The following is a 26,363-nucleotide window of genomic DNA, read 5'->3' on the forward strand; positions in this document are numbered from 1 at the left end:
GTGTTATATATATTGCAAAACACAATTAGAACAGGCGGATGTCAGGGCATATATACTGGGGAATTACCTATTTATCTTTGTATCTTCAGGTGGAATGGTTGAAAAATGAAGACATAATCGATCCTGTAGAAGATCGGAATTTTTACATTACTATTGATCACAACCTCATCATCAAGCAGGCCCGCCTCTCAGATACCGCAAATTATACTTGTGTCGCCAAAAACATTGTTGCCAAGAGGAAAAGCACAACGGCAACTGTCATCGTCTATGGTGAGTGAGCTTCCAGGGTCTCGATCTGGTTCATGTCAAAGTGCAGATCTCATTTTAATTTTAAAACGTCAAGTACGAGGTTTCTTTGCAATTCCCGTTGCTGCCCTCTTCCAGATTCTCACGTCACAGTGAGGTTTAAATTCCCTCCCAGATACGCATAGACTAGACTTGGAAATGCCTAGCTCTTTGTCAGGCAGTTTATAAGAAAGTGAAGAAATCTACTTAAGTGCAACTGTGTTCCTAAACCCTACCCTGTCCCTACTCTGGACCATCAAGATCTAGAGTGAATTCAGAGCAAAGATACTTAAAGTAGCTTGCCGCTACTTCTGTGAACCTTAGTTCAGTCCAGTGATTGCAAAGCCTCGGATGAACTGGACCTGACATGTTTGTTCCCCACACACATCACAGCAGCTTTCACCTCCTGGAACTTGCTTCACACACTTAATCTGGGCATTCAGAGTACAGAAAATGCTGCCTTCACCATGTAGCTCTCATTCTAACCGTGTGGAAGGTTCAACATCATGACATCTTCTAGAATCTTCCCCACTACTCTCTGGACCTTCCTCATCTATCTCATTTCTAAGCCTATCATTTCTGCCAAAATAGTAAACCATTCCCCACCCAGTTTTGCTGTGGCATATGATTGGTGCTTTATCTCCTTGTCTGGTTTAGAATTCAGTGGTTTTCTAGTCATTTCATGAATAGTTCCCTCTCTCCAACTATGTAATCTTTAAGCTTGTTTATGCACTAATAGTCAACTCTGTAAATGTATGCATTTCTCACAGTTTTTACACACAGTAGGTTTTCATGTTTTTAATGAGTCATTGTCTCAGAGGAAACTGAACAATGCTGTGAAGGATTTTGAGGTTATGCCACCTCCTGAATGACATGACTGCCACTTAGAACATAAGAAAGATTTTCAAGGCTGCTTCAGTGTTCAGTGACATTCCAGGGCCCTTAGTATCTGGATGACCCTGAAGGAGTGACAGCCACCAGCAAATATCTGGCTCAGAGTACTTATAGCTGACAATACCATTTGGACGGATGTGCCCTCACACTGTAAGGAGCTCTGAGAATGGAAACCACTGTGATGTTCCAAGGGCTGAGTCACAGTGATGCTGTAAACTACCATTTTCATCACAGGACAGATGCATACTATTTTCTTTAATTCTGTGAATACTCTGAGGTTTAATTTTCCAGTCATGCTAATCACTATGTTGAATTGTAAGGAATTGCTTTCTTAAGTCACAATGAAATGTTTTTTACTTTTTGCCTTTTTCTAAACTAAATAACCTAACAGCATTGGAAATGCAAAAGAGAAATGGGGCACATCACAGCACATACCAGTAATAAATAACTAATGAAGGCAGACTCTATCTGGGTATGTCACATGGATGTCATATTTGTATATGTCATACATATACAAATTTCTTCTCCTATGGAGAGCATACTTTCAATATCCAATAAATACAATCAATAATCACAAGTAATCAATAATTACAAGCCAAACACTGTCTTTAGGAAGGATAAATGTAAATAACAAGATTTTGAGTTCAAAAAAGCATTGGACTAGGAGTCTGGAGTCTTGTGGACCAATTCTGACTTTCTGTCGATCACTTAAGCAGGATGATTGGAGCCCTTGACACCTTCTCCATAAAATAAAGGAATTAGTCTAGGATCTTCAAAAACTTTTCTTTTCTCTAAAAGTTTATGATTATTCACTTCTCATGAAAATCCTAGCAGAGCAACACATGTATACATAACCCTAAATATCAGCTTGCCAATGCAGTAGTAAGAAAATTTATGGGGATAATTCTACAATATTTGGACCTTTGTCAAGCTGCGGGGGTTAAGATGCTTTTTGAAACACTAAGACTCTGTTTATCAACCATTGGTCCTTTTTTGGGCCTCACAACATAAATTGTCCAAGGCTCACAGGTTGGGCTCTCATGGAGTCCACAGAAAGATATATACGTCTAACGAGGATTTTATTTTAGAGCCGGTTATATAGACTTATTTTTGTTAGTGTCATTTTTAGATTGAAAACATATGTCCATTACAGAAAATCTGGGAAGAACAGAATGGCTAATGAAAAAAATACCTCTTAATCTCATCATTTTGTCATCCAAAGATAGCATTAAAAAAGAGTGATAGATATCAGTATACTACTGATATTTTCAATGCACAGATAAGATTTTAAAACAAGGGAGATAGATACCTTTTGACTTAAAACATAATATTGAAATATATACTTATTACTAAATAGACTTCTACAACTCTTAATGGCTGCCTAGGAGGCAATCATGTGAACGTACATGGTTCCTTTACCATTTTCCTATTGTTGAACATTAGAGTTGTTTTTAATTGTCTTTACATAAAAAATAAGTCTGTCATAAAAAATACTGTTGCCTAAGTCTGTATATAGTTGAAAGTAATGCATGCATGATTATTCCCTAATGCTCAGGTTTCTGGAAAGTAGATGCAAGGCCTGTGATAGGCACAGAGAAGATTGTGTTACTTGAATGGCTAACACTTTACTATCAGGAGGCATGTGCATGTAGTAGTTGTGTCATGTCCCGTCTACCAGCAGATAATTTTTGTTAGAAGTTGCTTAATTACAAAAAAGTCATAGACTCACATTTTAAAGCACTAAAATGTGTCAGAGTAATTTCTAAGGTGAGATCTCAGAGGTAAATAAAGAACGCAGGGTTAGAGTGTAGGTTTTATAATCTCATCTGTAGTGACATCTCCATCAAACACCATAATTAGCCTTTATACACAAATAGGTATCCATTTCAAATACATCAACTAATTGCCAATTCAATCAAATAGCTACTCAATTAGTAAAAAATCCAGCAACCTAAGACTTTGTTTTTTAACCAGGTTCAATGGTTAGTTAATAAAACTGACTAAAAGTCCTTAAAAGGTTCTAAAGTTGACATGTGCTAAAGAAAAATAATTAATCATCTATTATTAAGAAAAGACAGAATGATTTTATTGCGTTCCCATGTTTCAGACCCACCTACAGCCTTGGCATAAGAATGTAAACATTTATTATTTGAGATAAGCTGTCAAAAGTAATCTCTGGAGCTTGACTAGACAAGGGGATGTATTTTGCTTTAAAAAGAACACTGGCCAAGGAAATAAAAACATAAATTCTATTTACTTTTTCAAGTAGATGAGTAAATGTTGGTAATTCACTTTATTTATCTCTGTGCTTAGATTCTTCAGCTCCGCAATAAAACTGGGAATGAAATGATGTCCGAGGTCCCTTCTAGCTTTGAATTGTCCAGTCACTGGGGAGATAACTTGCTGTTTCTGTGCTGCGTGTGGTCTGTGTGTCTGTGTGCACACACACACACACACTTAATCTACGTTTTATTATTTTCCTCCTTCCAGTAAACGGTGGCTGGTCCACCTGGACGGAGTGGTCTGTGTGCAACAGCCGCTGTGGGCGAGGGTACCAGAAACGCACGCGGACCTGCACCAACCCAGCGCCACTCAACGGCGGCGCCTTCTGCGAAGGGCAGAGCGTGCAGAAGATCGCCTGTACCACGTTATGCCCAGGTAAATAAACCAGCATTCTCATTCCAAATGTCTCCTCCCCTTCTAGAAATATGTTTTAAGGGATATACACAAAGCCTTATCCTTGACTGAACGTCTGATAAACATTATTTAAATCTATCATATCATTTAATGCATACATTGCTGGAAAATCAAATATTCCCCCCCCCAAAAGAGTACTTAACTTTATTATCTAGACATGAAAAATAATATAAAACAGGGCATTAAACATTTGTAAACATAATCCTTCTTTATTACTAAACAAACCTGCTGGAGCCAAGATTGCAGGTTCTGTAATTCAAGAGTTTTGAACAGCATTGAAAGCCACATGTTTCAGAAATAGCAACCCTTGATCTCCAGAAAGCCATGGACATTAATAGGAACTGAGATTCAGAAAATGTCTTAGACTGAAATATTGGATATTTGGTGTCAGTTTCTGGGCAAGTGCAAATAAAACATTTGGAATGAATTAAAAGGAAGTCTAAGCTTTGTGACACTTGAGCTAACAGAGTCTGAAAATACAGTGCGGTCAGAGCTGTACTATCTGTCGGTATCAGTCACCTGTTCTGTGCGTTACTTGCCAACATCGCATCCCTCTGCCTCTGAGCATCTTTCTGTGCTATTTTATATTATAGTTGCCTGCTCTTATTCCTGTGTAAATTGAAGTCAATATCCACCAAAACCAAAGCTCACTAAACTTCCTAATCAATAAATTGAAAATATGGCTAAAATTCTGTTTGAAAGAATTCATAAATTTAGTGCACTCCATTGAGATAGCTATTGTATTATCAATTTTATTCTTTAGAAACACAATCTTTTTACTTCCCTTTATTTTGCCTAATTTTTGTCTAGTTTATCCTTTAATATAAACTTTCTCAGAGATGGGTTGAAGAAATGAACTGAAAAGAAAAACATTGTCTCTATTTTATGTCCTTGTGTTAATTTCCAAATATCAAAACAGTATGCTACACTGAGCCCTTTAGAGCTTTTATTTGTGGAACAAATTTTGACACTTAGCTAGGTTTATAATTTCAGTGTTTTATCTGGTACTGTTCTATATTGTATCTAGATGGCAACTCCCGTAATTGAAAATGTATTAAACATTTTGAGTTGAAATAGATGTGTGTGTGTGTGCACATGCACGTGTGACTTGGGATGGTCTAGGTCAAAGCACATGCCTTTTCTCCAGATAGCTGCAAGCTGCTTATCTAGGCAGCTCTGTGTGATTGAAGTACTAATGCTTTCATCTTTTCTCATGTGCACCTGTTTATATCTCTATACATATTATGCATTATATATTTATACAATAACTTGAATATGAAATCATATAGTAAACTATTAAAATAATATCATTTCTATGACTAGCAGGTATAGGATGCTATGTACATTAGATGTTTAACAAATTATATTTAACAGTATTTACATTGAATTCTCATAATCATAATTGTTTAAGTGTTTCAGGAAAAAAATTTTGAGTGTTTGTCAATATTTTTATCCTATTAAAATAAAGAACCTTTAAAGAATGTATTTTAAAATATGACCTTAATGAAATTCACCTTACACTTTTTTAACTTAAAAATTGAAATTGTTTTTAAATAGAGATATTTCAGCTCATTAGCATTGACATTACTGCCAAGGCAGCCACCAAAAGTGGGAAGAAAAGGAGTCCATTTTAAATGGCCGAATCACAGCAGAAAATTAAAAATGACTAAATATAACTTTCAAATAAAAATACAAATGTATATACATCATAAAATAATGGAATGGAATCATCAAATGCTAAATGGAAAATAGCCTTTTCAAGAAGATGTTGAAGATCTCCGGAAATCAATTAGCCTGGATGGAAAAATAATATAAAAATAGTGTATAGGACACACATAGATGATGGATAGATAAGTAAATAGATATTCAGGTAGACAGATAGATAACAGATATGAACAGTAAAGCAGTGCATAGGTAGCTGGACGGATGGACGAGTCAGGACCTAGGCAAATTTCTTCTTCCCCACACCACCAACCTTTCTCCTTACCCCCATGTAGGTTTACTTGCACTGCCCACATGACACTATACATGAAGGAATTTGGGGTCCAAAAGGAAGCCCCCTAGTTTTCAACACCAAATCCAAAGGTTTCTCTTTTGATAGAAAAAGGGTCACCACTATGACTTACTTTTATATGACTGTCAGTGACAACTTTGGCTTCTGTGTGTCTCACTAAGCTGCCTTGCTTGGTCAGTGAGTAAAAAGTCACACAGCTCATAAGGAGAGTTTGCAGGGCCCAGTGGGTGTGTGCAGAGCATGCTCCACTCCCAGCAGTTGACATAAATGCAGTACTCCTCAATGGCCCATTTTCTCTGGCTGGTTTTGTTTTTATACTTGAGAGGCTCCTAGTCCATGTGACCTGATACTGGTTTTCTTCTGTGGCAGTGGATGGCAGGTGGACCTCCTGGAGCAAGTGGTCTACTTGTGGGACCGAGTGCACACACTGGCGCAGGCGGGAGTGCACAGCGCCAGCCCCCAAGAACGGAGGCAAGGACTGCGATGGTCTGGTCTTGCAGTCCAAGAATTGCACTGACGGGCTCTGCATGCAGAGTAAGTCTGTTTGGGCCAACAGAACACACCAGGAAGACCTGGGGTCTAACCATTCGGGATTCTTTGCAGGAAATACTAAAAATTAAAAATTATTTGAACAACAAGAACATGCAATAATATACCAATATTCTAGGTCTCTTCCTGAGTTGAAAAAGGTAAACTCCCAGGAACCGAAAGGAATAACTGTGTCCAGTTAACAAATGACACACACAGTATTTGCTTTCCCATGAGCAAAGTGTGATTTAGTCATCTCTGTGAGGGGCTGTCATTCATTCCAAACCAGGGAACCACTGCTCAGCTTTATCAGAGTGCACCGAAGCGCACCCTAAATGCCTTGTGGGGTCATGTGACTTCCTAACACAAGCCATGCATTCCTAATTCATGGCTGTTAGCCAACTAAGGCCCATGGGGTATGTAAGATGGATAAGAACGGCAGACACTTCTGTAGGTAGACTTACCCAGTTACCAGAGGTTGGTGGGAACATCCTCACAGCTCTTTAAAAATGATGGGTTTTGTTAGAAATTATGTTTATTTAAAGGGATAATGTTAATAAAATATACAATTTTAAAATGGGTATAGATGATTGGTTCAGGAATATAATGGGTACTTTAAGCTAAATACTCATTTTTTTCATGGCTTTGTCTTTTGGGTTTTCTTAATGAGATGGTTGTTTGATTTCCATGCCTACAAATTCTTACCCTTTTATTAAGGAGCCCTTAGAGGTACAAAATTTACCATCTCTCTCACAACCATGAGGTACTAAAGAATTGTTCTGCAATCACACCCATGCAGATGACTAGATCAAACAATGTACTATCTTTGTATCTTAATGGCAGCTAAATATTGACATTTCATATAACACGTTACAAATTACTTGTAAATACAGACAACCAAATATATTTGTGTAGAAGCTTTTATGCATAACATATTTTATTTTTACCTTACCTATGAAGATCCACTTACCTTCCAAAGTCTATACACACAAGGCCCTTTAAAAAGGAACTTTACTTAAAATATAAATGAGTAATTATGTTGCTGACACAAAATAAAAATCCAATAGGCGTTTTGTTTTTCTGGGCACAGTAGGTTCCATTCTTTGGAAATGGCTGCTGCTGAGTGTAAAAAGCACAGCTTCTGGTTATGATTTGGAGACGACTGCTGTGCATCCCACTAAGCTTATCCCTGAAATGCAAGAATGAAAAGAATACAGCTGTTTTACCAACCATTTACCCAGATACAGCATTTGTTCCTCTAGGCATGAATTTGAGTGAGGATTAAAACAAAAACATATGTTGCACAAGTTATTCTTTTAACATTTTTATGATTTAGTATTCTTCTTTAATTGTTTAAAATTTAATTCATGTGATTAAAAAGTAGCAAAATTTGAACTTCCTCTCTCTCTCTCTCTCTCTCTTTCTTTCTCTCTCTTTTTCCCCACTCTCCCTCCCATGCTTCTGTTTCAGTATTATATTTTAACTTTGGGTGATTTCATGCTTGCTACTTGCATTAGACTTTACTGATAAGACTGACTACATGCAAAAAAGTTTAATGCATAAATTCAAAATAGGATTTTGGGGCAGAACAGGAACATAAAAGAAAGAACAAAAGAAATGTGGTCTGCTTCCAAATCTTGGCTATTGTAAATAATGCTGCAATAAACATACGGGTGCATATATTCTTCCAAATTAGTGTTTCGATTTTCTTTAGGTATATCCCAGAAGTAGAATTTCTGGGTCATAAGGCAGTTCCATATTTTAGCTGCATAAGTCTGCATTCCCACCAACAGTACATGAGGGTTCCCTTTTCAACACATCTTTGCCATTTATTGATGACAACCATTCTGACAAGTTTGAGGTCATATCTCATTGTGGTTCTAATTTGCATTTCTCTAATGATTAGTGATAAGTGCCAATCAGTAGATGAGTGGATAAAAAAGCTGTGGTACAGTTACGCAAGAGAATATTACTTGGCCATAAAAAAGAAGAAAATCTTACCCTTCGCAACAGCAAGGATGGACCTGGAGAGCATTATGCTAGGTGAAATGAGCCAGTCAGAGAAAGACAAATACCATATGATCTCACTTATATGTGGAATCTAGTGAACAAAATAAACTAACAATGTGGATAGAGACTCATGGTTATAGAGAACATTCTGACAGCTACGAGAGGGGAGGCAGATGGAGGTAGGGTGAGAAGGGTGAAGAGATTAAGCAAAGAAATAAAAGAAAGACTCATGGACACAGACAATAGCATGGTGATTGCCAGAGGGAAGGGAAGGTAGGAGGTGTGGTAGAAAAGAGTTAAAAAGGGATAAATGATGATGATAGGAGACTTGATTTGGGAGGTAAACACATGATACAATATACAGACGACATGTTGTAGAATTATATACCTGAAATCGATATAAGTTTATTAACCAGTGTCATTCCAATAAACTCAATAAATAAATAAAGTAAATATAAACAATAAATAAGATGATATACACCAGGGATCATCACGTATCAGGGATAATAATGCAAATGAATTACATTCATCTGTTAAAGGAAATTCAAAATTGTGGGGGGCAAAACCCAGTTTTACACTGTTTTGAGAGACAAAATGAAATCATAATTATAGAGAAAGATTTAAAGTTAAGAAGAGGAACTTACAATATAGTTCGACCTTTATTTTATAATGTTCGATTAATGGCTTTGATTATCTGATTGGACTATTCTTAATTTAATTTCATTTCTCATTGTGCCTGAGTAACACATCTTTGAGATTGTGTTTGCTTGCAGTTTTAATTTAGATTTTTGCTTTTAAACATTCTAATCGTTTTTTAGAATGTTTAGTTTTCCTTAGAATACTTAATCAAAAGTTTTCTAAATTGTTTACCAGGCTATTAATTGTATGTGTAAGATGTCTTAGTAATCCAGGTGCTTCCTCAACATCAATTTAAATTTTTAAAAGGCTTTGAGGCTTACTTACAGAATTATATAATATTTTAAAGACACAATATGCTAAATGTTAGCAAATGTGCGTTATAGTAGGATTTCTTGTATTTTACTAATGGGAATACAAATTTTTACAATTATTTGGGGAGGCAATTTGACAGAACAAATTAAGAGCTTTAAAAGTGTTCATAGCCTTTGACACGGTAATCCTACTTCAGTGAATAAATTCTCAGTAAGTAATATGCATTGCTAAAACACACATATGCTAAATATGCCATATTCTTTGTATTTTACTGTAGAGAAAATAAGAAGCCTGAAAATCCAATATTAGAGCAGAGCTTAAGTAATACATGCTTCTTCCATAAGGTGTAATATCATATAGCCACTGAAATATTTATGATGGTTTAACATAAACAGCAGAATATAGATTTATAGATGCATTTTGTCATAAGTATGTAAACATAAGTTTTAGGGAAAGATGTATGACATTTATGCATTTATGCTTGTGACACTAAAACTGATTATTTTTCTTTTTCAATATGCATTCTATTCTCCATATTTGTTATTTTTAGTATTTCATTGTGTTTATAATTGTAAATAAGTTTTTAATAAAGAAATGTTGAGGATGACCTGGAACAGCTGCGTATCTTGTAAGCCGAAGTCTCAAGGTTTGAAATGTAGCAAAATCACTGATATGTCCTGGGAATTTGGTCACATTGATTCAATTAGATTAGATTTAAATTAGATTACCAAAAAAGTATTTGCACAAAATACTTGCATAAAGCCCTAGTTGTATAAAACCTTAGGTGGCAAGAGTTACTTATAGCCATTAAATCAAGTGCGTTTATAAAAGGATTTGAAGACGTGGGGATTTGGAACTGAATTACAGTTTTAGATTATTTCCCAGTTGCCTGTTATATACTTTGCAAACATACTTATCCTCAAACTCTTTGATAAATTGGATTTATTATGTAATGCTATGTAATTTCATTTGTGAAACAATCTCATGGTCTTTAAGCAATTTCAGAAGCTCTACTAAGTTTTTCAGGCATTCGTACACATTAATTGACACTGAAGTGTAGTGGATACCATGTACCTATTACACTGGATATATCATCATTGGTCTGAAAAGTAATTCCTACACTGGAGACACTGCCTTCAGATTAAGAACTTCCAGAAATTGGTGTTATTTCACCAGAATGCATTTTTAAAGGAGAATTAAAAACCCTCAGACTCAATGTCCCAGAAAGAAGTTGAAAATTTTAGTTTTATAATCACACTGTTAATTTTAAAAAACAATTTAAAAACTGGAGTCTGTTGGTATGCTGAAGTATTTTCCTTGGAGTATTTTCCACTATTGAAAGTAACTAAACACACATGTCTGATATGTCCAATATGAGAAACTTCACATTAATAACAGATGAGACTATATTTCATAATACTACAGAATAATGTATCTTATTCAGGGGGCAGTAATGGAAGGTCCATTGCACTGTGTACCCATTAGATTTCTTCATGTCATTCCTAAAATTATATGAAAGTAGCCCCTGGTTTTGCTATATAGTTTTGAAATAGGACTTACTTGAAATGGCTATGTTGAGAGGGAGAGTGGGAAAGAAAGAGACAAAGAGAAAGAACACTAGACACCAAAAAAAAAAAAAAAGATACAGAAGAAGAAAGAAGCACTCAGGACAATCTCCGAAAATGCTAAGCCAATAAGCATATTTACCTTTTTACTTTTTATGTTGAAATACAATTGTATTATCAAGAACTGACAACTTTGAACTTTTATGATTTCTATAATGAATATGTAGTAAGATCTACTTTGTCATGGTTGGCATGTAATGGTTTAATCCATGCTTTTTTCTTTTCAAAACAGCAATCTAAAGACTATATATATGGCTTAGTCCATAAATGGTGCTTTATATATATTTATGAATACGCTCAATTAGATTATTATATTACTGTCTCTATGCCTACGGACTTTAGTTTTTAATCCTATCTGAAGCAATGGCATCCCACGTAGGGATATGTACCAGTTCAAATCTGAATTTAGAATTACTCTTTCTTGCTGAAGAGGGTTTATGCCACAGTAGACAAATTAAAAACTGCAATTTACAAACAAGAGCTGCCTGGAATTGTGTCTGCATCAGTGAACTTCCGGACTTCGGGAAATTAAAATGTTATGCAGCCTGCAAATTTAGCGCTTTCTACTCATTAAAAAATTTACATGTCACACAGCTCTTAATTCTCACATACAGAGGAAGTGGTGGAGCTCGGTGTATAAATTGTGGTGTGGACATATTGCACACCAGGCCCCTTGGAACCCCAGGTGCATTTAATGTGAGGAAATAATTTACTTTACAAATAATCTTTTCTTGACTTTAGAATGATGTGTTTATGACCACCATAATAGGCATTTGAGAAGGTGCTAGTCAGTTTCCAGTGAAATTCTTGTCAACACAGCAATTTGATAGGGAATGCATAATTGTGAGTGTCAGACAGTGAGTGCTTTTATCTACATACAGTCTGGAAGAAGCTGATGTCATAGCCTTTCTGGTGCAGTCCTTGATATGCATAGCGTCCCAGCTGGCAAATAAATATTCTATATGGGGACTGGAAGCCCAACACAGTACTCTGCTGTCTTCAGTGTAATAAGCGTGGTTTGCTTTCCTTTTTTCCTTACTGGTAAAACATTTTCCTGGTTTTGGAAGCAGGGATATGGTTAGAAACTGTAGTGCACAGAAACCTGCTGAACACCTATGGAACCCCATGCACGTTAGTGTGAGAGGGAAATGCAAGGTCTTCAGCTTCTGTGGTGGAAAGGAACCTTCTAGAGATTCAAGAAAGGTGCCAACTTTTACCACCACAGTGGAGTGTGGGATTCTTCAAATCACATGGGTGCAGGGCCATGGCTTTCAATGGCCTTTTCTTTTTGACTAAAAATCTAGCAGATGTGGTGATGTGTGCTAGAAGTCAGCCTTTTCAGGACTCTTGTCGTTTTTCTACCAGATGCCTTTACTACCGTGGATTATAATGTCATTGCCTTTGGATTTAATAGTTCATTATTCTTCTTAAGGAACATTATGGGGATAGATTCTGCTTCATTAAAAACATGTGGTTAGCTGAAGTGTGGGTTTGATGTTACCCTAGTGTTGAGCTAAATTTCAGACATTTATTCTATACCTACTGTGAATCACAAGATAAGACTTTCGCATCCTGAGAGGTTAATTCCGAGCTATCTACTCTCAGAGGATGTGGTTGAGACTGTCAGGAAAGTGGCTGTGGATCAGGTTGGTGAGGGTGGCCTGCTCCCCCACGCAGGCTGGAACAGAAATTCCATACAGCAGCGATTCAGCGACCAACATCAGTGATAAGCAAATGCTCTTTTCAATTTTTGTTGGCATGCCCTAGAATTTATGTATTCATTTATTTGGAGATCCTTAAGCCCCTGTCAATAAATAAACCCTCAGAAGAGTGGTAAATTATAGTAAATGACCTAAGCGTCTTTGACAGACCTGACCTTTGACATCATTAGTGCAGTCCTGATGGGCTGGCTCGATACAAACTGACCTAAAAAGGGAAAACAAAACCTGAACATGTTTACATTGAATGGCCCTTGAGGTTTTTAATAAGAACACTTGCATCATAAAAATGTAATCTGGGTGAGAAAAACCACATATTTTGGCTTTGGGTATAGTCACTACTAGCAAACAGACCAAGCAGCCAGATTGAGGAGAGGAAAAATTTCACCAAGAACAGAGATTCTTCTAATGCTAAGATCACAAAAACAAGGACATCTTCTGAAGTCATCTACTCTACTTTAGATAGATAAATATGACTTTAATCTAACCCAAAATTTAATGATTTAAAAATATATAGAACATGCTTTCATAAACTGTAATTGAGTTACATTCACAATTTATATTCTGACCCCATATGAGATATGAGTTAGCGTGTATTTTTTTACTTCTCACAATGTTATAAAATCTACTTACATGTATTATGGTCATAGAAGAATCTTCATATTGAAATATAATGAGTAAATCTTGAAAGCAAACAGGAACACTTTATAAAATTCCACCCATATTCTTTTGACTAGGAATTTGATAATTAATCTAAAGAAAGTTTGAATTCCTAGCTTTGGGGGACATAAAATTTACTGTATCACATGTATTTTAGTTTAAAGTATTGCATATACAATTTGAATTTTATTCACTTTCTACCCAATGCATGGACTTTAGGCCTGGCATAAATTGCTTCTGACTCCCATCTATTGTACTATGTTAGATGTGGCCAACCTGAAGCAAAATTGACTTGAGTTTAATTCAATAAATCTAAAAATAAAAGTACAAAAAACCCATATACATAGAACTTTTAATAATCCCCTAATAATAGCTCTCTCTTGTAAAGGAAGAAACTGAGGTGTAAAATTCAAAGCCTATGCAGTGCCCACAGGAAGTTAATGTAAAAGCCAACATATAAACCCAAATCAAATCTGTCTCATTTCGAAACACTTCTTTTTTCATGTGGGCTCTTAGATGGTGGAAGCAACTGCTATCAGCTTTTTTTGCTTTAAAATTGTGTTCCTTTTGATGGGTAGTGTCCCTCCAATTATTAATGTTTATTCATTTTTCCTGTACGTATCACTTAAGGAAAGTAATATTTCTCTCTTAAATATGTATTTAGTGCAGGGTTTTATGCCAAATACAATGCTATGATCATACATTAACAGCTACATTATTCTAGCTTGGCTCTCCAGTTGCATTGGAATAGAAATACCCAAGTTTGGTGCACCTCTTCCCTTGCCCCATGCTTAAAACAAAAGGCACTGTTTGGAAGTTGTTTCATTTAAGGGCAAAACTCTCTCTATTATTTCAGCATTATTTCATTCAATCCCTGAAATGCAACGTGAACATATCAAGCCCCTTTCTATAATGTCCTTGTCTCTCTTCATTTAAATCCTCTAGTTAAAGCCCAGATAACACTTAGAAAGACAATTGGGGCTTATCCTTGGAGCTGGGCACCCTGTCTTTGCTGTCTTCACCAGCTTTGTGATGTTAGGCAAGTCCCTTTGCCACTCTGTGCTGCTGCTCCTTAGTCTGCAGATAAAAGGGGTTATGGTGGTGACACAGGAGATAGTCAGGGGGGAGGAAACTCCAAATGTGTCCCAGGGATAAGGAAAAGAACATCATTACAGGACAGAGACCCAGTTCTAAGACCAGTTGTTCCTGCTTTCTGGAAAAGCACCAAATTGTGGTAAATCATGAATGCACCTGTGTAGAAGATGCCACATGACTCCTGCTTCATTATAATAGCATTATAATGAATTAATATTGTGGGACCCCCTTCTCTTGTGGCCAATCAAGGAAAATCATAAGACCACATGTGCAGTACCTTTAAAGTAATATAACTACTTGTACATGCTCAATGAAACCCCATGAAAACTAGTTAGGAAACATCTGCCCTCTAAAAATAGAACCCCTCCAGCCCCCAAGGTCAATCTCTGCTCAGAGATGACCTGCTTCCATGTTCTGTGGAGTGTACTGTTGTGCAATAAATCTGCTCTCTCTCTTTCTGCTATAAACTCCCTGTGTTCAGTTCAATTCACTGTCCTCGATCACCAAGTACCTGGTTTCCTGTGCCCACCTGCAACAGTTTGAAATTCTAATCCCTGATTTCTTTTTTTTAACTAATATTTTCAAAGGTTTTATTTATTTATTTTTAGAAAGATGGGAAGGGAGGGAGAAAGAGGAGAGAAATACTAATGCATGAGAGACACATCAACTGGTTGTCTCTCACACGCCCCCAGCCAGGGACCTGGCCCGCAACCGAGGCATGTGCCCTCACTGAGATATGAACCGGTGACCCTTTGGTTTGTAGGCTGGTGCTCAACCCACTGAGCCACACCAGCCAGCACTAATCCCTGATTTCTTTTAACTCCTACAGGCTTGAGTTGGGAGGAAGTTTATGTATTAGTTAGAGCATAGACCAGTTTTGAAGAATTTAAACCTGCCTAGTGATGCTTAGAAGTTCTGACATTTTTCATATCAATAGACTTGTTTGATGACTTTTTCTATTAAAATATTATCCGTGACATAAAATAGTTTAATTATCTTTTTAAAAAAATTTATCAGAGCCCTGGCTAGTGCGGCTGTGGGTTGAGCACTGGCCTGTGAACCAAAGGGTCTCTGGTTCCATTCCCAGTCAGGGCACATGCCTGGTTTGCAGGCCAGGTTGGGATCCCAGTAGGGGGCGTGTGAGAGGCAACCACACATTGATGTTTCTCTCTCTTTCTCCTCCCCTTCCCCTCTCTCTAAAAATAAATAAATAAAATATATTTTTTAAATTAATCGTAGAATCATGATCATTTTTTGGCTATCATGTATCCATAAAGCAGGAAAGGAGTGTTTTTTCCTAAGACTGGAACAATGGAGCCAGTTGCAGTTTATTGGGAAAATTAAGACTTATATGTGGTTTCTGGCTGTTTCTGAGATTTCCCAACTATAAACCCACCAAAGAAGCTATGTTTGGGCACAAATTGTGTGATTAAGGGCCATGGGCTTAAGAATAACTTCTTATTTACTACCGTATAAAACCAAGGAAAACTCTCTTTTTTTTTTTAAGATACTTGGGCATGGACTCTCATCATTTATAATAGTTGGACATCAACTGAAAAATATGGACAACCCCACCTCTAATCTAAAGGGTGGCCTTGTGAAAATTAGAAAAGTCATCCTTTCCTCCTGTCACTTTGCCACCATCGGCCACAAAACCGTTATTCCAACAGTCCAAATCTACAGTCAACACAAGTGTGAATGGACCCCCCAGAGATGGATATTGCAAAACCCTTACTTCCTGGGCTTCACTGCCAAGAGAATAAAATCAAATTATAGTCTCAACATTTTTGCTAACTTTAACATATCACTTCTTAACTTTGGGATTTAGTTTCCTCATCTGGAAAAAGCTGGACTAGATAACCTCTTAAAATGATGTCTTGAGCAACAATGAAAGGATTTTTTTGGCATAAGGAGCATTTCAGTAGCTGTGTAATACAGCCTGTTTGCTTGGGTTTTCAAACTGTTCATGTTTTCACTTAATTTTTCTTCACAATGAAACTTCCTCCAATCCCTATTCTTCCAGGTCAAGAAAATCTCTCCACTGAAAAATACATGCTCTTTAAAATTACAAAAAAAAAAACCCTGAAATTTTATAAAAAACAAAGCCAGGAGATCATAGGGCATGAGCATTCCCCATAGCAGAAGCACTTCTCTGGGATGTCTAGCCCTAGCTGCAGCTGCTGAGGCCACTGCAACCAACGGGAGAAGTCCTGCATCCTTCCCGCAGCCCACTGCTGGCAGTCCAAGAGAGGTGATTTTGAAAGTTATCAGCAGAGCTGCATTAGTTCCAGACAGTTGTTTCATGGCAAATCTATTCCTCCCATTGCCAGACATTTAGTAACTTTGGCCCTCTCTCATGAAATGCCACAAACAAGCCTCTGATCATTATGACACCCAAAGAGCATGTCCTCAGCTTTTAGAAGTGGCATTGACTCTGGTTGAGAAACCATTTTAGCGTTGAGTTGCACTCTGGTCTTGGAAATTTGCTTCTGAAACACACTACTATATCTTTGCCAGAAGCCACAAAGGTCAGGAATAAACCTCTTTAAAAGAAGAGGGTGAAAAAGTATACAGTACTTGGAAGAGTACATTGCTCCTGGTTTCTCGGAAAAACTGGGCCTCCTGTCTCTGTAATTACTAAGGAAACTGAAATTCAAACAAATTTCCTAAGTTCACTCATTACATAATAAGTTGCCTTGACTCTACAAATAAAATCTATTAAGAACCTAGCATCTCAATGTAGTTATAATGTGCATCGTAATGACATTGAGATAGCTGTCATTTATTGATTGCTTGCTATGTACCAGCATTTTACACATCTCGTTTCTCCTTTTCACAATGAGATAAAAGTGATTATCCCCACATCCTTACACAGATGAGAGAACAGCTGCCCCAGGAAGAGCAGCAGTTCAACCAAGCTCTCATGGTCAAAGAAAGGGAAGAAGTAGGATTCAAACTAAAGTCCCCAAGACTAAAAAGCTTAATTTCACTGCCTTGGCCAACAGCCACAGTGTCTTTCAAATCAGCCTTACTTTCAAGTAGTAGGAAAAGCAACTGAAATCCCAACTTATGAAAAAGGCTATTGATAGTGATACTAAAAACAATTATTTTGTATTGTTTTCTACCAGAAATATTATTTTTCATTATTGCTAAAACTACTCTTAGCAGGGTCCCCTCATTAGCAGAAGAAAATGCCCCCTGTTGTTCCATGAGAGACAGATCAGATGGGGAAGTGTAAAAACAAACTCTAGACAGTGATTCCATTTCCCTCATTTAGGGGATGGAACAGCAATCCCCCTCTTTTCTGATTCCCAGCCGCCTAAGTGATGTTTTAGTTCTATAGTTGCAGAAGTGTTTTGAAAAGGATGGAAAAAGTTTTACAGAGTTGCCTTCCAAAACTCTTAATCAGTGTTTCCATCACAGAGTAAATTGGGGTGTTGAACCAGTGGTGAGTATGTTGAATACTGATCTGTTTTAAATTTTCCCAAGAAGGAAAATAACCAATTGGCTACATTGGTCCTAATTGGCTGGGAGATATAACTATTAGTGAGGCTTTTATTTTTCTATTTTTTCTTCCAGCAACTTCAAATGCAAACACTTCATCAAATATATTGATATACCTATTGATAGACATCTCCCAAGCCATGTGTTGTAGAAACTATCATAAAATGGTGTCCCTTTGCTCTCTGTTATCTCTAGAGAAACCAAAATGATCTTTTCTAAATTACATTCAGTCACTGGGTCTGCACTTCATTTAGAACATATTCAAAATGCCTTGTCATGAACGACCAGGCCTAGGGGTCTTGCTACTGCTCCCCCCACCCCTGCCCCTGAAGCGTCCCTTTTTCCTCTCACTCTCTAACTCTAACCGTGGTCAGGATTTCAGCATTTACCCTGCCTCCTCACGGGCCATTGTTCCCTCCTCATCTTTTCCTTGGCTCATTCTTTCTCATTGTTCAACTTTCAGCTCAGACTTCATCTCAACAGAAAATTGTTTCCTGATTTCCTCAGTTTGTCATCCTTTTACCTCCAATCACATTACATTCTTTTGTTTCATTTTTAAAAACGACTTTTTCAGCATTTGAAATGATGTTATTTATGTCTTGTTTGTTTTTAAACTGGAAGGAAAACAGGAAATTTTCCCATCTGATTTGCCGTTGTACCCCTGTGGCTAATATTGAACCCAGCATATATTAAAGTTCAAAAGTATTTCTTAGATAAATAAATGAATGAATGAATAAGTGAATTCCAGTTCTGTGCCTGCAATAAAATATAAGCCTCAGATAATTACCACAAATCACACAAATATTTGAGTTGTCCAGATCACATAAATATGGGAAAGTTGAGATTAAAATCAAAATTATAAAATTTCTTTTTATTGTTTCCTGGTCTGCTTATCCAGAACAGGGATTTTATTGGGAAGCAGGGGTCAGAGCCTGGGAAAATCCAGTACTGCTTCACAGGGAGAAATTTCAGCCCATGCTCTGCCTCTCCGGGGATCAGTTGTCCCTTTATAAGCTCCAGCTCTTCTGCTTACTCCACAGACACTCGCGGATTCTTATCAAACTGTTCATGGTGAACATCAGATCATTGCCAAATATCCTATGTTACACTAATTCCCAGGCCCTCTCACCTGCCAAAAACAAATCTTTTGGCATCCCTCTTCAACATCAACCCTACCAAAATGACGACATCCATGATCTGGTCTCCTCTCCTAGCAATGAGCTTGTACCGTCTTAAGTCTTTGGGTTTCAGAAAGAAATAACCTTTTCTCTAGTGCCTATATACGTCCCAGGTGTTCTATTATAGAGTTCACAGAATACAAATGGAAAAAGGTTATTACCAGACAGAAGTGTTTAAAATGAAAATCAAACCTAATACATGGACTCAGACACCTGGAATAAGGAATATAATATTTATAAAACTGAGTGGAAGCTGCAATCATTGCTCTAAAATAAAGCATTAAATATTAATTCAGAGCAAACCTGTCTGTGCTGCAGCAAACCTCTCTTTCATTAAGGTAGCACTGCATGTTCCTCCAGAATTAGTTCCCCCAAATAGGTAAATAGCTTGTAAGAACAGAGTGTTCTGCAAACTACAAAAAAAATCTACCTGAGGCACGATCTAGATTTACCTTTAGAATTAAAGCATTATACACATTTAATTTTAAACCAATTAATTGTGATTCTTGTAGATTCTCTACATTTTTGCCCTTGGGTTTCACTAGGAAAGTATAATTCACATGCTTCTTATTCATTTTCATTTGATTAAGTCATGTGACAGCACATTAAATATTAGGAAACTGTGCCAGTTATAAGTTGTACTTTAAAAATCTTCATAGATGTTTCTATTTCAAAGTTTTGTGTTTCACATTTTTAAATCTTTTCTCCTAATTGTCTACTTTACATTGATATTTTATTAATTATTATTATTACTCTTATTTTCCATTTCCTGCCTTGGAATATACTAAAAAAAACCCCAGAAAAATAAAATTGCTAAATTGCTAGTTTTTTCTGCATTTACTATTGAGATGAGGTTTTTATTTAGCCCAATTGATACCATTCCTCTGAAGCCCTAAAATAAATAACCTTATAACCTCTAGATTCTACTGACTTTTGAATGATTTCAAATAAAAAGCATCCAATCCCACTGCACTGACAAACCGCCCAGTCCCTGGGCAAAACCTATTGGATTCCTATTAAGCGAAGGGGGTAGGAAACAACACAAAATCCAGAGAGTGAGTCTGAAATGGAGCCAAGAGAGGTGGCCGTGACACAGCTCAGTAAACGGGTTTTTAACCTTTGACCAGTGACGACAGGTCTCTTTTAGTTCTATTAGGCCAAGAGCAAGCTGTTATGATTTAATAAAAAAGAAAAAAAACTGTTTAGAGCCTTACTGAATATGTTGTGGGAATTAAAGCATATGGCAGGGATAAGGAAAAAAGATTTTCCTTATGCTAATGACCCATGATGTCTGAAATAAATTAAATCCATTAGAGTTTATGCTCAATAAAAGAAAGACTTTAAGCACTCCAAAGTTAGTGACTCGAGACCAGTTTTTGCTCTGAAATTCAATCTGCCTAGTTATTAATTCTCACTGAGACTCCTGAGCAGACAGGAGATGCAAAATCATAGTTCTATACTGAACCAGAATTTTAAAGGACCACAGGATTCTTTTCCTTTTCTTTTAATTAAACATTTTCCATGTTTCTTATTTTGTTTCCTCATTAATTTGATTTTGTTCCTATTTTTGCTTCATTTTTTGTTTCTTTTCAAGGTTTCATTTATCCTATTTCAACTGAACAGAGAACCCAGAATGAATATGGATTTTCTTGTAAGTTTGATGTTTGGTTTTTATGTTGCTGAATAATCTTTTAATGATGTTGCCCCTGGTTCAAGTTTACCTTTCTTTAGAACACAGATGTGCACACAGGAAATAGGCAACTAATATATTTTAACATGAAAAACAAATTAGATTTTCACTGCTGAAGAGAAGAAAGGGTCATTTCAAGCCTCTGCCTACCATTCCAAGCTTGAGTCCCAGTAGCTGACAAAACATGTCCTAAAATACGCTGATGTGAATGAACAAAGGCCAGGATTCAAAGGCTATAAAAAATAAAGGGTTGAGAAAATGCAGATCGATCGAGTTATAAAACATGAATGTCGAATATGTAATTAGAGCCTGGCAAAATAAAATGTTAAGGATTTTGGTACTCTGTCCTGAGCAGAGTTCAGAAGGCAGCTTCAGGGCGGTAGACAGAACCCAGCAGCACAGCGACGTCCGCCCACACTTTGAAGCAGTGCTCACACAGCCGAGGGCGCTTGGAATGTCCCTGGCCTCTGAAGATGTCGGTGAATATTGACTGGATTGCTAGGAAAGCAGATATTCTGGAAACTTTGGGAAAGACAGTGGTTCAGAAGAAAAAAAATAATCCTTTTACCTACAGTACACTTAAACATGAAATTCTAAAAGAGACATAGTCATTTCCAACAGGGAATTTCTCCATACTGTCAATGTGTCAAAGAAACCATGGTGTGCGAGTGTAGGTGATTCCATGAGCCACTGACAAGTTAAAAGAAGAGTCACTTCAACATGTACAACTTGTGGCTGTGAGTCTAATAGAATAGTGGTTCCTCAACTCTTGGAAGGTCAGGGAACCTATAAAACTGAAAATACCCCCCCCAAAATGCACGTACAGATAAAATTGACCGTAAGAACACTACTCTTGACCACCTGAAGTATCTATTTAACCACATCTTTTACAGTGAGCCAAGAGGCTTCAATTAACTTTGCTGAAAATATTTGTAGGTCACAGAAAACTAAAACAGAGACTTAAACATGTCTATGGGATCCAGGAAAGATTTACTTTTTTGTGTTTTGTTTTATTTGTCAGCTTCTATCACCTTTTGCAGTTGGATCAGTGCGTGTCCTGTGCCACCAGGGCAACATGCAACTTTCCAGAAATGTTGGTCTGTCTCCACCCAGAAGTAGATCCCACCATCTGACCATGCACTGTGTTGGTCAAATGCTTAATTGCCTTCAGGGGTAGTCTGAGCTTTCTGATCACTGAAGCAGGCCTTTATCTTACTCAGTACACAGTAGAGCTGCATTTTATTACATTAGTGAGTAGCTCCAATGTAGATCTCTCACAAGAGACATGAGAAAGGAGCTCAGGGTTCTCGCAGGTAATACTGAGTCTGTATGAAAGCCTGGAGTGACCAGCGTTAACCTCTACTCCTCAGATCTGGGACTTCTGAAAGCACGCCTTTCAGATCCAACGTGTTTGCTCCTCACGTTTGCTTTGCTCAGCTACACCATTCCCACCCATCCACATCCACTGATTTAAGGGAAAGTGAGCAGGGTACTATGGAAAGTAATTTTATGACTTGGAAGGTACTAGAAAAACATTTCAGTTTGATAAATATATAGATTCAGAGCATCCCAGATAGTTCTAGCAGAGTGTTTATGTTTTTAAAGAACTATCAGTAAATTCAAAGTCACCTTCCAAGTTAGTAATAAGCTTTTCTCTCCTGTGTGTCAGGATGGTTCTAGCTCCAGTTCCTTTTGATGCCTCATAATATAGCATCTGTTATGCTGCCCAATTAAAGATAGATGAGTGGGTGGATAGATGTAGAGTGAGAAAGGAAAACAAATCAGGGATAATTTTCTACTAAAAAGCTATGGTTGTTTTATGTAGCTTTTGGAATAGATTTAAAATTAACCTATAAAAAAGGCAGTAAATGTCTGAAAAAATTATAGTAATATGTATGTCTACTATGGGAAATTTCTCTAACCAGTTGGTCCAATATTTCCTTCTCCTGTTTAGCTGCTCCTGATTCAGATGACATTGCTCTGTATGTTGGCGTTGTGATTGCTGTCATTGTTTGCCTGGCCATCTCTGTAGTTGTGGCCCTGTTTGTGTACCGGAAGAATCATCGTGACTTTGAGTCTGATATTATTGACTCTTCAGCACTCAATGGAGGTTTCCAGCCTGTGAACATCAAGGCAGCCAGACAAGGTCAGCTGATGCTGTACTCCACACCTGCAACTTCTGCAAATAAGTAGCCTCTCTGGGCAGCTCCAACCTCAGGGAAATCCTCCAGTGTAGCTAGACCGTAAGCTCCATGGAGATGAGGGTTTTGCTCTGTTTTGTTAATCACCGTATTAACTTCATTCACATAACAAGTTAGAGTGGACAAGGTGCATGGTCTTTTTTATTCTTGAACAGTTTCCTCTGTCATACTTTTTAACTTTTATTTGAAAATAGAATATGGACTGGTTGACTAATTCTTAAATCTCTTTTTTCCCTCTCTTTTGAGAAGACATCTTGTATTGCAATGAATACAGTGGCCTACAGATGAACCAAAATCCAGTATAAACAAGCGAAACTATGACCCATAGTCACCTAGTAGGGATCACTATCTAAGAATCTCATCTGCTGAAATAACTAAATACTTCAGAGCAATGAGTAGACTTCAGGGCAGAATAGAGAAGCTGTCTATTTATTTGTAGCCAGTAATATTGTGGATCTTAGTCATCTAATTGCCCTGTTTTCCACAAAACTGTAGTATCTGAACATCTCTAACATTTGCTGAGTTTCTTTGCATTTGACTCAGAAAGTGTTGGGGGTAAGGGGTTAATGTAGGTTGACTGAGTGAAGAATCAAATAGACTTCCTTTCTCTTTCTGACCCAGATATCCTGGCAGTACCTCCAGACCTCACGTCAGCGGCAGCCATGTACAGGGGGCCAGTCTATGCTTTGCATGATGTCTCGGACAAAATTCCCATGACCAACTCTCCAATTCTGGATCCACTACCTAACCTGAAAATCAAAGTGTACAACACCTCAGGGGCTGTCACCCCCCAAGATGACCTCTCTGAGTTTGCATCAAAGCTGTCCCCTCAGATGACTCAGTCCTTGTTGGAGAACGAGGCCCTCAACCTGAAGAGCCAGAGTCTGGCACGGCAGACCGATCCATCCTGTACTGCATTTGGCACCTTCAACTCGCTCGGGGGTCACCTTATCGTTCCCAATTCAGGTAATCCCTAAACGTTTAAATCACAAAGGCAGGGCTTTAAAACATATTTTTGTGCAAAATCTGCTTTTGTTTGTTTTCATTAGGCCTGAAAAGTTAAATGTAGCCTATCTAACCCGGATCTACTTTCAATGTAAATCTACATTACTTTAGACAAAATCAGAAAAACCATTCATCTTCCCCCAACCAATTCTGAAAACACTTCCTCTATATATATTATGCGCACAACTTGCTGCCAAGGTGTAATTTAGAACTGCTTTTGACCTCCTTCTTAACAGAGCTTCACGAGGCACGTCAAGCCAGAAGCTCTTACTGTTGTCTTCACACTTTAAAAGGACAAATTAATTAGGAAATATATCAGTTGGTTGAGTTCCAATTCACTATAGGAAGCAATACTTCAGAATACTAATTTTTAGATGACCAGAAGACATCATAATAGACATCAAATCTTTATTTATTAACTCTTTATTACAGTCTTTAGCCTCAAGGTTTCACAGGATGCTCACTCCTGTTTCTGATAGAGCTGTATAGAATCACAGTTTCAACATGTGGCATTTTGCAGTGTTACTTAGTTGTTATTTTATCATTGAATTATCTGCTTCCATAGAATAAGCCTCATGAAAGTCTTAAATGGTGAATTTCAGTCAGTGACTGACAGTGTTATTAAATTTTGGTATTCATTAATCAGTAGTAGTAACAGGTTCAGGACTCTCAGGAGGTTAATGGATTGCTCTGTGAATCAGCAACCTTAGCTCTTTTGGACAAGACTGAGTGTTTTGCAAATACAGCAATAAGAAACAATTTGGTCGACCTAAAGTTTTCATGTAACATAAGAAAAGAATATAATGAGACAACAGCCATACAGACAATATACAGAACCACTTGGTCTTCATGTGCAAATATGAACTTGTCTTTGATTATTTCTCTATTCAGTCCCCCATTTCCCCCATTTCATGCCTTGGGTGATGTTTCACCCCATATCTTTAAAAGCACATTTTAATAAATTGAAATACTTAGTAGAATATTATTTTCATACATTTTTTCATAGTTGGGATCATACATTATATAAAATGCTTTTTCATCTTTTTCTTATTAATTCTCATGCTCTTGCATGCACTTTAAAAATCATGATTTTTATTTTTAATAGTATATCAAATTAATAAGTCAAAATATGTTCTATTATTCTTCATTGTTTAAACACTGTATTATTTGCAAGACAATTTTTAATCATATTCACTGAATTCTACCTTTCTTTCCCATTGCTACACCTGTCATTTTTTCATAGATTAATTATTATAAAAGCTTCTCAAGTGGATAGGAGAGAACTAGCATGTATTAAATATTTTCTGTGTTCTAGGCAATGGTGATTTACATACATTATTTTACTTAATAGAGTAACAATAGTTACCTAAAATGTGCCAGGGCTTATTCTTATTACTTTACACCTATAATTTTATCTCATTCCCATAATAAACACAAAGGTACATTGTATTGTTCCCATTGGAAAAAAATACCAAGGTATTTTTGTGGCGGCGTCATGTGTGGTCTGCCTGCTTCCGCTCTGAGCCTCCCTAAAGCGCTCCCTACACTAGTGTGATGTCCCACTTCCCACACCTCCATAGCCCCCATGTTACTTACCTTCTCAAAAAAGCTATGACTCAACATTTCAACCACTTATGCAAGGCCTTTGAATAACTCCTCCTCCTAATTCTCCATCCTTTGTTCTTGAGACTTTCCAACATAATCAGGCAAGTTTTCTTATTGTCCTACACTCATTGAGCATATTCAATTTCCTTGCTAATTAAATTATAAGCTATTAAAAGATAAGAAACTATCTTTTCTTGGCATCCACAATAGAACCAAGCACCATACTCACCATGGTGCTCTGCACATTTGTACTGAGTTGAACAATCTACATTTATTGGGATAAAATCATGAAATCATGAATCCAAGTATCTTCAGACTGCCAGCCACCCCACATTATCCCCTGGGATGACACTGTAATCGTGCAGACCAGTGGTTCTAACGGTGCGGTCCCCAGTCCACCATCATTGGCATCACCTGGCAGCTTGTTAGGGCTACAAAAATTTATAATTTTGTGAGAGCTACAAAATCAGAAACTCTGGGGGCAGGATCCTGTAATTCATATTCTAGCAAGTCCTCTGGGTGATTCTGAGGCAAGCTCAAGTTGCAAACCACTGCTGTAGGTACAGTTAACTAGAACAGAGGTCAATCCAATAGTCCTACGGAATGGCGCTCATTAGCAACTGGGCAAAAACCTGCTGGAAGGGCTGGAACTACAACCAGCAGGACTGTTCACTTTCTGTGGAGTTATGTATGATGAAAGGAG

The 26,363-nt window shown here is 37.2% G+C and overlaps 1 protein-coding gene and 1 long non-coding RNA gene across 3 annotated transcripts in view; one reads left to right on the forward strand and one right to left on the reverse strand.

The window, feature by feature from the left end:
- The window catches only part of UNC5C (unc-5 netrin receptor C), a 354,206-nt gene that overhangs the window by 284,016 nt on the left and 43,827 nt on the right, over positions 1–26,363 (forward strand). Inside the window, exons 5-10 of one of the 2 annotated variants that reach the window (XM_036026269.1) lie at positions 90–270; positions 3,670–3,837; positions 6,260–6,424; positions 20,754–20,810; positions 22,804–22,995; positions 23,672–24,016. In XM_036026269.1, the coding sequence (XP_035882162.1) occupies positions 90–270; positions 3,670–3,837; positions 6,260–6,424; positions 20,754–20,810; positions 22,804–22,995; positions 23,672–24,016 (1,108 nt within the window). The remainder of the gene's footprint in view (positions 1–89; positions 271–3,669; positions 3,838–6,259; positions 6,425–20,753; positions 20,811–22,803; positions 22,996–23,671; positions 24,017–26,363) is intronic. The other variant, XM_028507742.2, reaches the window with a different exon arrangement.
- LOC118500653 lies at positions 6,434–26,155 on the reverse strand. Its single transcript, XR_004903228.1, has 3 exons — positions 25,652–26,155; positions 22,772–22,968; positions 6,434–7,607 (listed from the first exon to the last, which is right to left on the reverse strand). It is a non-coding gene; the product is annotated as an uncharacterized LOC118500653 (long non-coding RNA).

Source organism: Phyllostomus discolor, chromosome 1 (genome assembly GCF_004126475.2).
Source record: "Phyllostomus discolor isolate MPI-MPIP mPhyDis1 chromosome 1, mPhyDis1.pri.v3, whole genome shotgun sequence".
In the NCBI taxonomy this organism is placed as follows: Eukaryota; Metazoa; Chordata; class Mammalia; order Chiroptera; family Phyllostomidae; genus Phyllostomus; species Phyllostomus discolor.